The 13,681-nt window shown below is 39.0% G+C and overlaps 1 protein-coding gene across 4 annotated transcripts in view; it reads right to left on the bottom strand.

Annotated features, from left to right (window-relative positions):
• The window catches only part of mdga2a (MAM domain containing glycosylphosphatidylinositol anchor 2a), a 904,971-nt gene that overhangs the window by 542,636 nt on the left and 348,654 nt on the right, over window positions 1-13,681 (bottom strand). For all 4 annotated transcript variants that reach the window (XM_073039625.1, XM_073039626.1, XM_073039628.1 and 1 more), the window contains exon 4: window positions 6,082-6,278. In XM_073039625.1, coding sequence (XP_072895726.1) covers window positions 6,082-6,278 — 197 coding nt within the window. The remainder of the gene's footprint in view (window positions 1-6,081; window positions 6,279-13,681) is intronic.

Genomic DNA, 13,681 nt, shown 5'->3' with positions numbered 1-13,681 from the left:
TAAAACCATACACTAGGATTGAACTTTGCTGCAATATTTCTCAGCTCATTTACCCGTGGCTTGAAAATGGAGAATACAAGCTGAGGTTGATTTGTGAAACGGCTGAGTTTTGGTTTGTGCTGTGCTCTGGGATCTACCCAGGTTCAAGAGTAAATCATTTTAATTGTCAGACTGATTTAGTGTGAATGAGACTCCAATGGAAATTACAACTCTGGAGCAGAAGACTGAGAGGAGATTAACTGGGTGATCCATTCGGTAAGCAGCTGGAGAGGACAGATCTGGGGTAACGTGGCCTTATTAGTTTGCTAGAATTCATGCATCTTGGGTCCTTTTAAACTTGAAAAGTTCACTTACTTTCAAAGCCTCTGCTTCTGTTCTTGCTGATTTTATTAGTTGGGCAAGTAGGTCACATAAACTACCTGGAATACCTTCTGACTGACACTCTAATGAAATATCCCACACTAAAATATTACAGCAGTAGCATCAGGGTAACAAAATGTTCCACAACAATGTTTTGTCATTGTCACTGCTCCTGCTTAGTGATAACTCCTAAAAATAATTTTACGAGAACGCAGGAGTAGTACACTCAGTTAACTTTGGTTAACCTAGTCACACATTTTAATTCCACATCCCATTCCCATTCTGATATGTCTATCCATGGCCTCCTCTACTGTCAAAATGAATCCAAACTCAAGTTGGAGGAACAACACCTTATATACCAGCTGGGTAGCCTCCAACCTGATGGCATGAACATTGACTTCTCTAACTTCCGTTAATGCCCCTCCTCCCCTTCTTACCCCATCCTTGACATATTTAGTTGTTTGCCTGTTCTCCATCTCCCTCTGGTGCTCCCCCCCCTCCTTTCTTTCTTCTGAGGCCTCCCATCCCATGATCCTTTCCCTTCTCCAGCTCGGTATCACTTTCGCCAATCACCTTTCCAGCTCTTAGCTTCATCCCACCCCCTCCGGTCTTCTCCTATCATTTCGCATTTCCCCCTCCCCCCACTTTCAAATCTCTTACTACCTTTCCTTTCGGTTAGTCCTGACGAAGGGTCTCGGCCTGAAACGTCGACAGCACTTCTCCCTATAGATGCTGCCTGGCCTGCTGTGTTCCACCAGCATTTTGTGTGTGTTGTTGTTTTAACCTGGTCAGAATGCTTTTGGGAAAATGTTGAAATTCATCGCCGAAGAAATAACAGAAGAGTAAGTAAAAAAAATTCTAAACGGATTAAACGTGGCTTTATGAAAGCAAAAAGTGTTTGACAAAATTTAGTAGGCCTTTGATGATCACCATTGCACAGAGCTGCAGTATTTATAAAAAGCACTCTAGTTATTTACCTGGGCTATTCTGATAGTACTTCTCAAACTCAAAACCTCTATCTCCAATTGCAAGGGCTGCAGATGTACAGAAGCACCACCACATACCCTTGCCACCTCCCAATTTGCACATCACACTCACCTTACAATATATCCCTATTCATCTGTTACTGTTGGATGGAAATTCTGGAATTCCCTTTCCAACAGTACAGTGGGTATACCTTTATCAAAGGAATTTCACCAGTTATAAGTATGGATGGATTCACTGATGGACAAAAGGATACATCAATGGTATCTAAAGGGGAAGTTTTGCTACAACTACAAAAGGTATTGGACCACTGCAGATTCACCATGTTTATTTATGAATTTACATGCAATAGAGATAGTTTTGAGAAGATTCACACTGTTGATTCCTAGAATGAGAGGGTTGGTTTGGGAACAGGTCAGGTCTGAATAGAAGATGGAGGGGTAATCTTTTGAAACATAAGGCTCTGAGTAGGATTGGCTGGATGGATGTTGAGAGGATGAGGCTATCTCAAACAAGGAAGCTGAATAAGCAGTTTTAGAATGTGGGGGAGAGGGGAGCTGCAGATGTCTTTCTTGTCTTGGGATTTTGCACCCTAAGAATTCTCTACCACAGTTCTGAAGCATGGGTCATGGTTAAGTGGGATGCATTTTTGAACTATTGGGAAATAAGGAGCTTGGGCAGCAGAGAGAAAAGTAGGTTTGAGACCATGGTCAGAGATATGAATGGTATCTAAATAGTAATATAATCAAAAAGGTCTGCACGGCCTACTCCTGTCCCTAAAAAAGCTCAGCACCTGAAGAGATCACAGTCTGAGATCAAGTAACTGATAAGTGGAAAGGGTGAGTGTTAATGATTATATTTCAGGTAATATCCAAAATTCCAGTTCAAAATCCTCTAACCCATTCAGTTACATCCAGAAAAAAACAAAACTTAAAAATAAAACTTCTGTTGTAAAATAAAATCTTTTAAATTTTGGGTTTTCTCCCCCTCAGCTCCTTATCACTTGAGGACTGTTAGAATTAGAACAGTTACGTTGTTATCATTCTACAATAGAAAAGTACTCAGAAGTCAGTAAAACATTAAACTGTGAATTCAGAGTATCTCATTCTCAGAACCATCCAATCAGATATTAATTTTATAGAACAAATAACTAAAAGTAAAATTCAGATCAAAATCCTTGCAATATTATATAATATTACAAGGGTTTGTAAATTTGTATTTAATTGTCAAATTATTTTCTCTGCAGTCTGGCCGAGCGGCTGCAGGTAATTTTTCAACTCAAGTATTGAATTCATAACACTAACGGTTCTGTATTTTTAAATGTTAATTTGGCTATCAAAACAAAAGATGTAATTATACGTTAATCCAATTTGCCATATTATTTATTCTACTGTAAGCACAACTTCACAGACTGAACTACAAATTAAACTTGGTCAGCAAAATGACTCCTGGGTGCAGATGTTTTTTTCTAAATTGCAAGTCAAAGTGTTAAGCTGACAGCTGGAGCAGGTTTGAGGAGCTGCGATGCTAGTTGTTGTGGAATGCTGCAATTTTTAAACTAAATTATAGTGGTGGGACCTTCCTTTGAATCAACGAAATCTAAAACACAGATGAGTAACCGATACCATGAAAGCCATAATAATAGGTTTATAGTGAATACCCTCACCATTCATTCCCCACAATCAAGAGCAGATTATAACACATAATTTGTCACACAACAATAAGCCTCTCTTCAGTCCCATTTTTATGAAATGGACAAGCTGATTAATACATAACGTGAATACAATAGCGAGTTGAACACGGGTTAGAAAAAATAAATAAGCACTAGGTATTGTTCGTCTATCCTGCCATGTTCACCTGTGCCAGGCCATAAACACAGTCTGATCTATTCCCCAATGCATAACTAAGTGGATAACTCACAGGTCAAACAGAATGCTTTACTTGTGGATCACGGAGTCACTTTGTAAATAACTCTGCCACGGTATTTTTAAGGAAGAGAGAAATTTGCAAATGAGTGAAATCCACCTTCAAGGAGAATAAATCTTCAATCGGTATTTAGACATTTTTAACTGGAAGCTAACTCTTAATAGAAAATAAAGAGATCTTCCATATTTGCCTTTAATAGAATTAAAGCCAAATGAAACAAAATTAGTACACTAAGATATTTAATTTCACGTAATAGCACAATCAATGTCACAGTATTCATATTGTGCTTTGTATTTTTTTTATCAAGACAAATAGAAAGATTTAGATTTAGTAAGCCTTTTATTTCATGTTGTGGGGAGGAACAGTAGACCAGTGGCTAGCACAATGCTTTACAGCACCAGTGACCCAGGTTCAATTCCCGCCACTGCCTGTAAGGAGTTTGTATGTTCTCCCTGTGTCCACGTGGGTTTCCTCCCATAGTCCAAAGACATACCGGTTAATTGAAAGGTTAATTGGTCACTGTAAATAGTCCCATGGATTAAATTGGGGGATTTCCCAGGTGGCATGGCTCAAAGGGTTGGAAGGGCATATTCCACATTGTATCTGAATAAATAAATAAATAGATTTACTTAAGGCATCTCTGAATGCTGTTCAGCCAATGGAACAGGTTTTGGAGTTTACTCATTACAACCATATAGGAGATGTGGCAGCTAAACTATGCACAAGAAGCCCCAACGAAAGCAATTATGATAGATAGATAGATACTTTATTGATCCCAAAGGAAATTACAGTGTCACAGCAGTATTACAAGTGCATAGATATAAATATTAGAAGAGAAGTAGAAAGAATAAAAAATGTTACCACAGTCTAACAGGAGGGGTTATCACTTCCCATCTATAGATTTACGTATTATAGAGCCTAATGGCCGAGGGTAAGAATGAATTCATAGAGCACTCTTTGGAACAGCACTGTTGTCTTAGTCCATTACTAAAAGTGCTAATCTGTCCAGCCAATTTGGCATGCAAAGGGAGAAAAGCATTCTCCAGAATTGCCAGGATTTTCTGTAGGGTCCTTTGTTCTACCACAGCCTCCAGTGTGTCCAGTTTGACTCCTATAACAGAACCAACCTTTCTAATCAGTTTATTGAGCCTGTTGGTATCACCCATGTTGATGCCATTGCCCCAGCATACCACTACATAGAAAATTGTACTGGCGACAGCAGACTGGGAGAACATGTGAAGGAGAGGCCTGTATACTCCAAAGGTCCTCGGTCTTCTCATGAAGTAGAGGTAACACCGGCCCTTCTTGTACACAGCCTCTGTGTTGGTGCTCCACTCATGTCTGACATCCAGGTGCACCCCAGGTACTTGTAGGTCCTCACCATCAATAGTAACAGGGAGCAGTGCAGACTTAGTTTTCCTAAAGTTTATCACCATCTCCCTTGTCTTACTAATGTTGAGCTGCAGATGATTCAGCTTGCACCATTCGACAAAGTCCTCCACCAGGGCCCTGTATTCATCCTCCTGTCCTCCCTTAATACACCCAACTATTGCTGAATCATCAGAGAATTTCTGCAGATGACATGACTGTGTTGTACCTAAAGTCCGAGGTATACAGGGTAAACAGGAAGGGAGCCAATACAGTCCCCCGTGGGGCCCCAGTGCTGCTTATAGCCATATCCGATACACAGCCCTGAAGCTGCACAGACTGTGGTCTGCCAGTCAGGTAGTCCATTATCCAGGACACAATGGAAATGCCAATCTGCATTGAATGGGACTTCTCCCCCAGCGATGAGGTCTGTATGGTATTGAAGGCACTTGAGAAATCAAAAAACACAGATCTTCACAGTGCTGCCCTGCTTATCCGTATGGGAGTAGGCTCTGTTCAGCAGGTAGATGAACGTTTATTTGTTATGCATTGCTGTCTGATGGCGAAACATTGGCCTGGATATATTTTCATCTTTAAAATAATGCCAGGAAGGAGTTTGGAAGGAGTAAACAAGAAGAGTTTTAACAGAATGGACAAAATCAAGGGTATAGCTTGAATTTATTGGAAGAGTTAAAGGGCAGATGAAGAAAAACATCTTCCATCCAAAGGATGGTAAGGAATTGGTACTCATTGTCTAAAAGCAAAATAGAAAGAGGAAGCAGGATATAGATGTGTACGGAAAACCGTGACCTGTAGGGCCTTGGCCCTAGTGCTGGAAGGTAGGAACAGGTTGGGAAACATTTCTTTCCAATCACAGCATGCACAATGGTCTGAATGGACTCCTTGTCTATCATAATTTTTTATGAATCATCTACATTTAAGCACAAATAGAGATTTAGTTACAGGTCTCATCTTTCTCACCCATTCAGCACCGCACTGGAGTGTCTGCTGAGAATTTCGCACTCAGGTGAATGAAATGCCATTTAAACTCACAGCTTTCTGACTCATAGAAAATTGTGCAGAAACTGCAATGCTCCTCTAGTCTGTAGAAACCTAATTTGCTGTTGCTTTGCACCATGACACTATATTTTGCAGTAGTTTCATATGATTAAACTGTTAGCTAATAACAGACAATTGTCTAGAGCAGGAGTTTCCAACCCTTTTTATGTCATCAACTAATACCATTAAGAAAAGTGACCGGGGGCCCTGGGCTGGGAGCACTGGTCTAGAGACCCAGAATGAAATACTAAAGTAGTTTTGATGGAGATTTAATAGTGTGTCTATCAGCCACTAGTTTCAACTGGAATATTATGTCCACCACAGCATTGCTAGTGAAAGAATATTCAAATACTTTGGCCATAGAAGTAAAATTTTGAAACGTACCTGGGTAAAAAATGGCTCATAGATTTCCACCCCTTTGTCTGATCCTTGTGACAGAATTTCCCTTCCACGACGCCAGCTGTATCGGACTGGTGGATTTGAATTGACTGAACACCGAAGGAACACAGTCCTCTCAAAGTAAAACTGTTCCTTTGCTTCACCTATACTCTGATGTACTGTCAGCACAGGGTCGTCCAAATCTGGAAAAGACAAACAAAAATTGAAGTTTACTATCAACCATTTCTAATATTGTAAGTGAACTTTAAATCTTAGGTAATAGTCTTGATTTCAAAGGTAGAGGATTTTGATGTGCAATTGATTTTAATCTTCCACAACTTCTTTATATATTCATCAGTATGATTCATGTGAATAGACAGGAGGAGTTGTACTAATTCACACTAATCTATTCCCAGATAGCAGTAGTTTCCTGAATCTTGTAGCTATGAAAGAATGTCCAAGATGCATCAATGTTGTATCAGGTACTCCATTGCCTTTCTGATCAAATTTGCCATTGTGTATCCTACTAGAATGCTATTGGCAAAATTCAAACTATGATGGTACAAACTAAATATGATGCCTTCTAACATGAGCGTACATATGCAAAACCAGTATAATCTGGATATATTGTGCAGAATTTTATGCCTTAAAACAGATGAGAGGACTCATTTAAAGGAAGTCTTAAACTGAGCCCATCTCAAATTGAATTTATCCATTTTTTCAGTTCGAACAAGGGGTAATTGGCCAATGTACTCCCAGGAGATAGTTTGGTCATTCATGCATAGTGATGAAACAGTGCTTCAATGGTTCAATGTAATTTATACAGTGTACAACCTGAAATTCTTACTCTTTGCAGACATCCATGAAATTAAAAAAAACCAAGAATGAATGACAGAAAACGTCACAACCTCAAAGCCACGCTCCTCCACTCCCCTCCCAGGCACAAGCAGCAGCAAAAACATCAGTCCCCCACCACCCAGCATGCAAGCAATCTATGATCTAGAGTCCATCAAAAACTATTGTCCATCCCAACACTTCAACATCTCAGACAGGCTCTCTCTCACTAGCAAGATCTTGAATTTTATTCTTTCGATTACTCTTTCTGATTCTAGCAGTTAAATATCTTGGACCTCAGGGACCTTAACAACTAAAGAAAGAGATGAGGACTGTTGTATGCAATAGTTTAAAATCCAATAGCAGGAATACTTCCCATTGGCTCAGCAAGAAAGCCTGTTAGTATCTCTAAAGATCAGACTTCTAAATAATCTGATGCCCTCTTGATGTGCTCCCCAGACCTTCCCCAGCTAAAATCTATTAACAATAGTTGGTGGTGAACATCATCCTCCTCTGTATCCAGACGGTTGCTCAGCTTGGCAGACAATGGTCACCATACTGGTTCCAAAAAGGTTTACCAGGTCCCACCATTAAATTGACTGCAGTCACTGAAACCTATGCTTTTTGATTCCCGACTGCAGATCCAACACTGAATCCAAGCCAACATCAGGGCAATACAGATGCAATTTATGGGAACAACAGATTGTAGTATGATTGTAAACACAGAAGAACTCAAATAGAGGATTTGGAAAACATTAGAGACTTAAATTATATGTTCTCATTCAAGTGATGACAATTTACTTCAGCCAAAACAAAAGAGAGGAGGGAGTGATTACTTCAAATCTCTCTGCTGGTAGTTAGTTTTTGAAAAGTGTGAAAAATGAAGTCGATAATAAATTGTTTGATAATTTTAAATGCTCTGATTAGGCTGAAAGGACAGACTACCAAATTGCAAAATCAGAATAAAAGAGAAATATACGACATAAGACATCTAATTCAAGCTTTTACTGAAGAATAACATCACCATTGCATTCATATAAGAACTAGAATTGTTTTTTCAGCCTTGTTTGCAATCATTACATTTCAGACTAATTAAAATGTATCGCTGATTATGATTGATAAAAGACTTTGCGTAACTTTTTAGCATATCTAATTATTTAACAGAGGAAACAGATAATAATTGCAGAGAGTTGGCAAACAAGAACTTGCAGCTGAAACACTTAGTTATTGGTCAATACCTGTATATCAAAGTCATTGAAAGTCAGTTTAGACTGATGGCTAATGCACAATACTCATGACAGTACAGTATATTAAAAATAGAATACTGTCTTCTTCCAATAATGAAGTAGCATGCTAAAGAGATGAGTGTTCACCTCATTACACAGGAATCACAGGTTTCACTTCGATCTGGCACAGCCTATCGTGAGAAGTCTAATTACAAATCCTTGGTCAGGCTGCACCTCATTTAACTGCAATGTTTCATGCTGCTGGAAGATGAAGCACCATCACTTTCCTATGTAATAAATTGAGATCCTTTATATCATATTCTTGCACAATGTAAGGCAGACAGTCCAGGTATGTTTTGGTCAGCAATATCTAGACAAGAAGCTCATTGCAATTCTGGAAAACAGACTGCAGCCAGGCTATCCTAGTAACAGGGTTTCAACACGAGCTGAACAACTATTGTAAGGCAATGAATATTTTATTGCTTAACCTTAAGTTTCATTGATCTATCAAAACCTTGGTGATCGATGCATGAAATTGGAACACATAATATTGCAACATTAAATGAAAGAAGAAATCCTTGAGATTAAAAAAAATGTTTTTACTTATTATATCATCCTCCAATTGGTTTGCTTATGCTACACTTCAGAGATTTAAGAAAATAATAGCAGAAAACATAACAAAAATTGCTCTATAATTGAATGCCTTATTTCCTAATACATCCTGGGCATCAGGTTCCGTGTTTAAAAAAATGCAATTAAAATCTTATGGAAAGTGATTGTACATCAAAAATAAATATGACACTTACAAAAGGTGAGAAAAACACGATTAGAAAAATAGGCTGGTAATTACTAAGTCACAACATGATTGACTCAATACAAAATGCTGGAGGAACTCAGGAGGCCAGGCAGCATCGATGGAAAGCGTACAATTGACATTTCAGATTGTTTTTAAAAGTAATCAGCCATAGAAGAAATTCTAACTTTAAATATGGATAAATTGATTGTAATGTATTAATAAAACCATAAATTATAAAAATACAATAAAGTCATAAAAATAACTCAAATCTCTAGTTTGAGTTGAATAAAGCTTCTTGATTCCCTTGAAAAGATTCTTGAAGTATACACAGGGGGAAAGTTTTCAGTGCATATCTATCAGTTAAATATTACATTACAGTTAGATTGATTTGAAATTCCCATTTTAGAAATAAGATGAATGACTAATCTAACATTGCTGCATCACTGCATCAGTTTTACACGTGTTTGAAACAAAACACATTTTATTTTTAAAGTTCCAATTTCTTCATCACCTCATTCTATCATTTCATTAACTTCTGATAATGTTGGCCTCCTGTATCTTTCTACTTTATCTAATCGAGAAATGGATGCTGGACTATTCATAAATTAGTTTCAGAATTATGTATCAACATTCCTTCACTGTACACGCATGTGAAAGGTTCTGCCTCCCCAATTTCATTCTGCAAAGAAATATACACAATCTAAATTGGATTGCTAAAATGCTTCTGAGAATATTAATTTAGAGATTTTATCATCTATTCTTTAAATAAATATGCCATTGAGTAATAATCCCTCTGATGGCAACCTAAAGACTCTCAAACACAAATTTAAAAAAGACATAAAACACTGCAGCACAGAAACAGGCCCTACAGCCCATCTAGTCTGTGCTGAACCATTATTCTGCCTAACTCCATTGACCTGCACCTGAACCATACTTCTCCCATCCATCTACTTATGTAAAATAGTGTCATAGAGTTTGAACACTAGCCCCAAATATTGAACATACCACTGAACTTAGTATTGCTGCAAGTTCAGAACACTGGGAGTTCTTATCCTTCAGGGAGTGGGGTCTTGAATGATTGTGAATGGATAAATAGATACATCATTAATATTTTCTTTCCAAATAACTCTGCAACAGAGCCATTTTGGGATTTGAGCAACATGTACAAAATGTTTCAGGAACTCAGCAAGCTGGGCAGCATTTATGGAGAGGAATAAACAGTGAATTCTTTGGGTCAAGACCCTTCGTGAGCATTAATGAGAAATTCCCCTCCATAGTCTCTGCCTGAGTTGCTAGGTTTCCCCAGCATTTTGTGTGTCCTGCTAATGATATACAGCACCTGGAGAATCTCTTGTGTTTATTATGGGATTTCAACTCAGTTTCTAGATCATGAGTGCAGAACTTTAGATTTCTGACCCAGCACCTTAACTACCAAGATGTGCACATTGTACACAAAGTACTCTGCAGATGCTGTGGTCAAATCAACACGTACAAATGTACATCCCACTTTCACTCTGTCTCCTCTTCCAGCTGCTTATCACCTCTCTCATGATCCTGCCTTCTTCTACTACCCATAGTGCTTTCTCCTTACATTCCTTCTTCACCTTTCCTGCCTATCCCCTCCTTGCTTCCCCTCCCCCACCCCTTGATCTTTCCTCTGATTGGTCTTTCACCTTCTGCCCTCCCCCCACCTTCTTTATAGGGCCCCTGCCCCCTCCTTCTTTAGTCCTGATGAAGGGTCTTGGCCCGAAACATTGACTGCTCATTTCAACGGATGCTGCCTGACCTGCTGAGTTCCTCCAGCTTGTTTGTACGTGTTGATGTGCACATTGTACACATTGTATTATGTTATTTGGTGCTTACAATCATAGAAACAAAGCACAAAAGGTCCAATTGCCTCGCTTGCCTGCACCCACTCTGAAAGATATCTTTTTGAGTTAGAATATCATATCGGTTTTTTTCTCAAACAACTCTGCAACTTGGTTCTTTTCCATTACATTCTCTCCATTATCTTTTTAAAGGTCGATGATTTCCCTAATTTTCAATGTCGCAACATACAGTCTTGTGCATTTGACCACTAGCTCAGCTTATTTTCCAACTTGTCAGCCTAAATCTGAAAGCTAGCTAGATGTTGCCACAGGTTAGCATGGGCTACTTCAACTCTCGAGAAGCTAAGTCCTGCGCTGAGTACTGTACATTCATTAGCGGAGAGCCCTGTTCCAAACTTCTGATGAAAAGATGGTTATGGATAAAGCAAATGAAGAGGGTTAGCTCAAGAAGATTGTGCTGAGGTAAGCGACTCCTTCCATTCCGTTCACAACCAAAGGTCAAAGTTCAAATTTATTGTGACTACATATATATCACCATATGCTACTCTGAGGTACATTTTCTTGTGGATTAATCACTGTAGATACAAAAAAACCTCAATGGAATCAATGAAAAACCACACACAAGATAGATGAACAACCAAAGCAAAAAACTGTGCAAATACAAAAGCAAAAACAAAAACAAAATAATAAATTAGCAATACATATTGAGAACATGTGGTGCAGAGTCTTTGAAAGTGAGTCCATAGGTTATGGGAGCAGGTCAGTGTTGGGGTATTTGAAGTTGCATGACATTATCCCCTCTGTTTTAAGAGTCTGATGGTTGAAGGGTAATTACTATTCCTGAACCTAATGGTGTGAGTCCTGAGGCTCCTGTACCTTCTTCCTGATGGCAGCAGCAAGAAGAGAGCATGGCCTGGATGGTGGGTGCCCTTGATGATGGATGCTGCTTTCCTGTGGAAGTGCTCACTGTAGATATGCTCAGTGGTGGGGAGAGTTTAACCTGTGATCCGTTTCTTTCCGTAGGATTTTCCATTCAAGGGCATCGGTGTTTTCATACCAGGCTGTGACGCAAACAGCCTCTACTGCGCAAATATAGAAGGATATCAGAGCTTTAGATGACATCCTGAATCTTCGCAAACTTCTAAGAAAGTAGAGACGCTGTTACACCTTCTTTGTAATGACACTTATGTAGGTTATAATGCTATGCCTTCTTTGTAATGGCACTTATGAACTGGGTTGATAGCAGCGCAATCTTCACAAATTGTACTAAAGGTACTGTTGTTTATTATTAAATTGCCATGGAATTAGTTAAAACTTATTTCTTGCTAAATGTGCAATAAAGGCATAATAAAAATGAACTCTTCATTGTTTTCAGCACTTTGAATTTATTGAGTACACTGACAGTTTAATACCCATACTACTAAGCCGTTGTCAAAATCAACTCAAGAGATAAATTACCCAGTATACTAATAGTATCCTGGAGTTTATACTGATCACGACTCTTAAGCTTCATGCCCATCAAGGTTCTTTGCATTTTGATAGTGACAGCATTAAATGCTACCCATTTTTCCATTGTCTGGCCTTATCTATATTATAGCCATAAAATCAAACATGTGACAATGCAAAACTGTAGTTGCAATGTAAGTGCTGCATTTTGAAACTCCATTTTTGTCTTATCTACTTCTTGATTGCCAATCCCATCTACAGTGTGATTAAGAGGCTGGTCTCAGCATTGTCCGGACTGTTGAGCAAGAAGCAGCATTGACGATTTTTAAGGATGAGAGGAAGATTCTGTGAGAAGGTTCTCAGAAGGCACGTGTAAGGAATGAGTAGGGAGGATCCATCAGAGAGAGTAGAGAAAGGCACATGGTTTGTTACTGATGAAAATTGGTTATAAAATCAGAAAAAATGCCACGGATGGAAGAGAGAGGAGAGTGAAAGACATCAAATGTATTTCAGTGGGCTTTACAGAAGGGACTTACACTGCAGAGGTAGCATTTTCTATCTAATATTACAGAAAGGAATAAAAGTGCCCTATATACAGCTGAGAACAAAGGAATTAAGAGACCACATAAAAAGCCCTGGTGGTGCAGTGGGAATATTGATAGCGAATTCATACTTCGGAACAAGTTAAGGATGGACAGTGAAATCAGGCACTAAGGTGAGCAAACATGGAGATGGAAAAAGAGATGGGCAATGAAGGATCACTTAGTTTAGAAACAAAGAAGGAAAGGAAGAAATTATGGATCAAGGTCTTAAGTTAAAACCACAAGTTCATAAGACAAAGGTGCAGAATTAGGCCATACGGCCTATTGAGTCTGCTCCACCATTCCATCATGGCTGAATTATTATCCCTCTTAACCCTATTTTTCTGTGTTTTTTCCATAACCTTTGATGCCCTGATTAATCAAGAACCTATTACTCACTCCAGCACCACATTCCAGGTGCCTACCACCACTTTCTGTGTAAAACATCTTGCCCACATATTGCTTTTAAACTCACTCCTCCTCACCACTCCCCTACCAGCGCAATTTCATAATATGAGCCACACTTCGACCCCTGTGGGCAGGGAAAACAACACAATTGCTTCAGCAGGTGTGAAGATTCCTGGCATATGTTCCAGATCCTCCTCATTTGTTCTGAGGCTATCTCTTCCACAGCCAAGACTCTGCCTTGTATTGCATAACCATCTGAGATTAGATCAATTTGTAGTAGGCAGACAGTTATAACTGTAACACTTAACCAACAGGCTGGTATATGTCTAGGGGAAAAGGAGATCCAGCCACACACCAACCCCACCTCCCGTACACGCAGGTGCTGTGAGAATCAAGTTTATGCCTCGCACCCGCACACAGTATCAAATTCACACCAGATACCGTTATGAAATACACTTTAAAGAGTTTACTAAAACTAAAAGAGTA

The sequence above is a fragment of the Hemitrygon akajei genome, chromosome 3 (assembly GCF_048418815.1).
Source record: "Hemitrygon akajei chromosome 3, sHemAka1.3, whole genome shotgun sequence".
Taxonomy (NCBI): domain Eukaryota; kingdom Metazoa; phylum Chordata; class Chondrichthyes; order Myliobatiformes; family Dasyatidae; genus Hemitrygon; species Hemitrygon akajei.
Note: the sequence above shows the minus strand (reverse complement) of the source record. Positions and strands in the feature narration are given on the sequence as shown.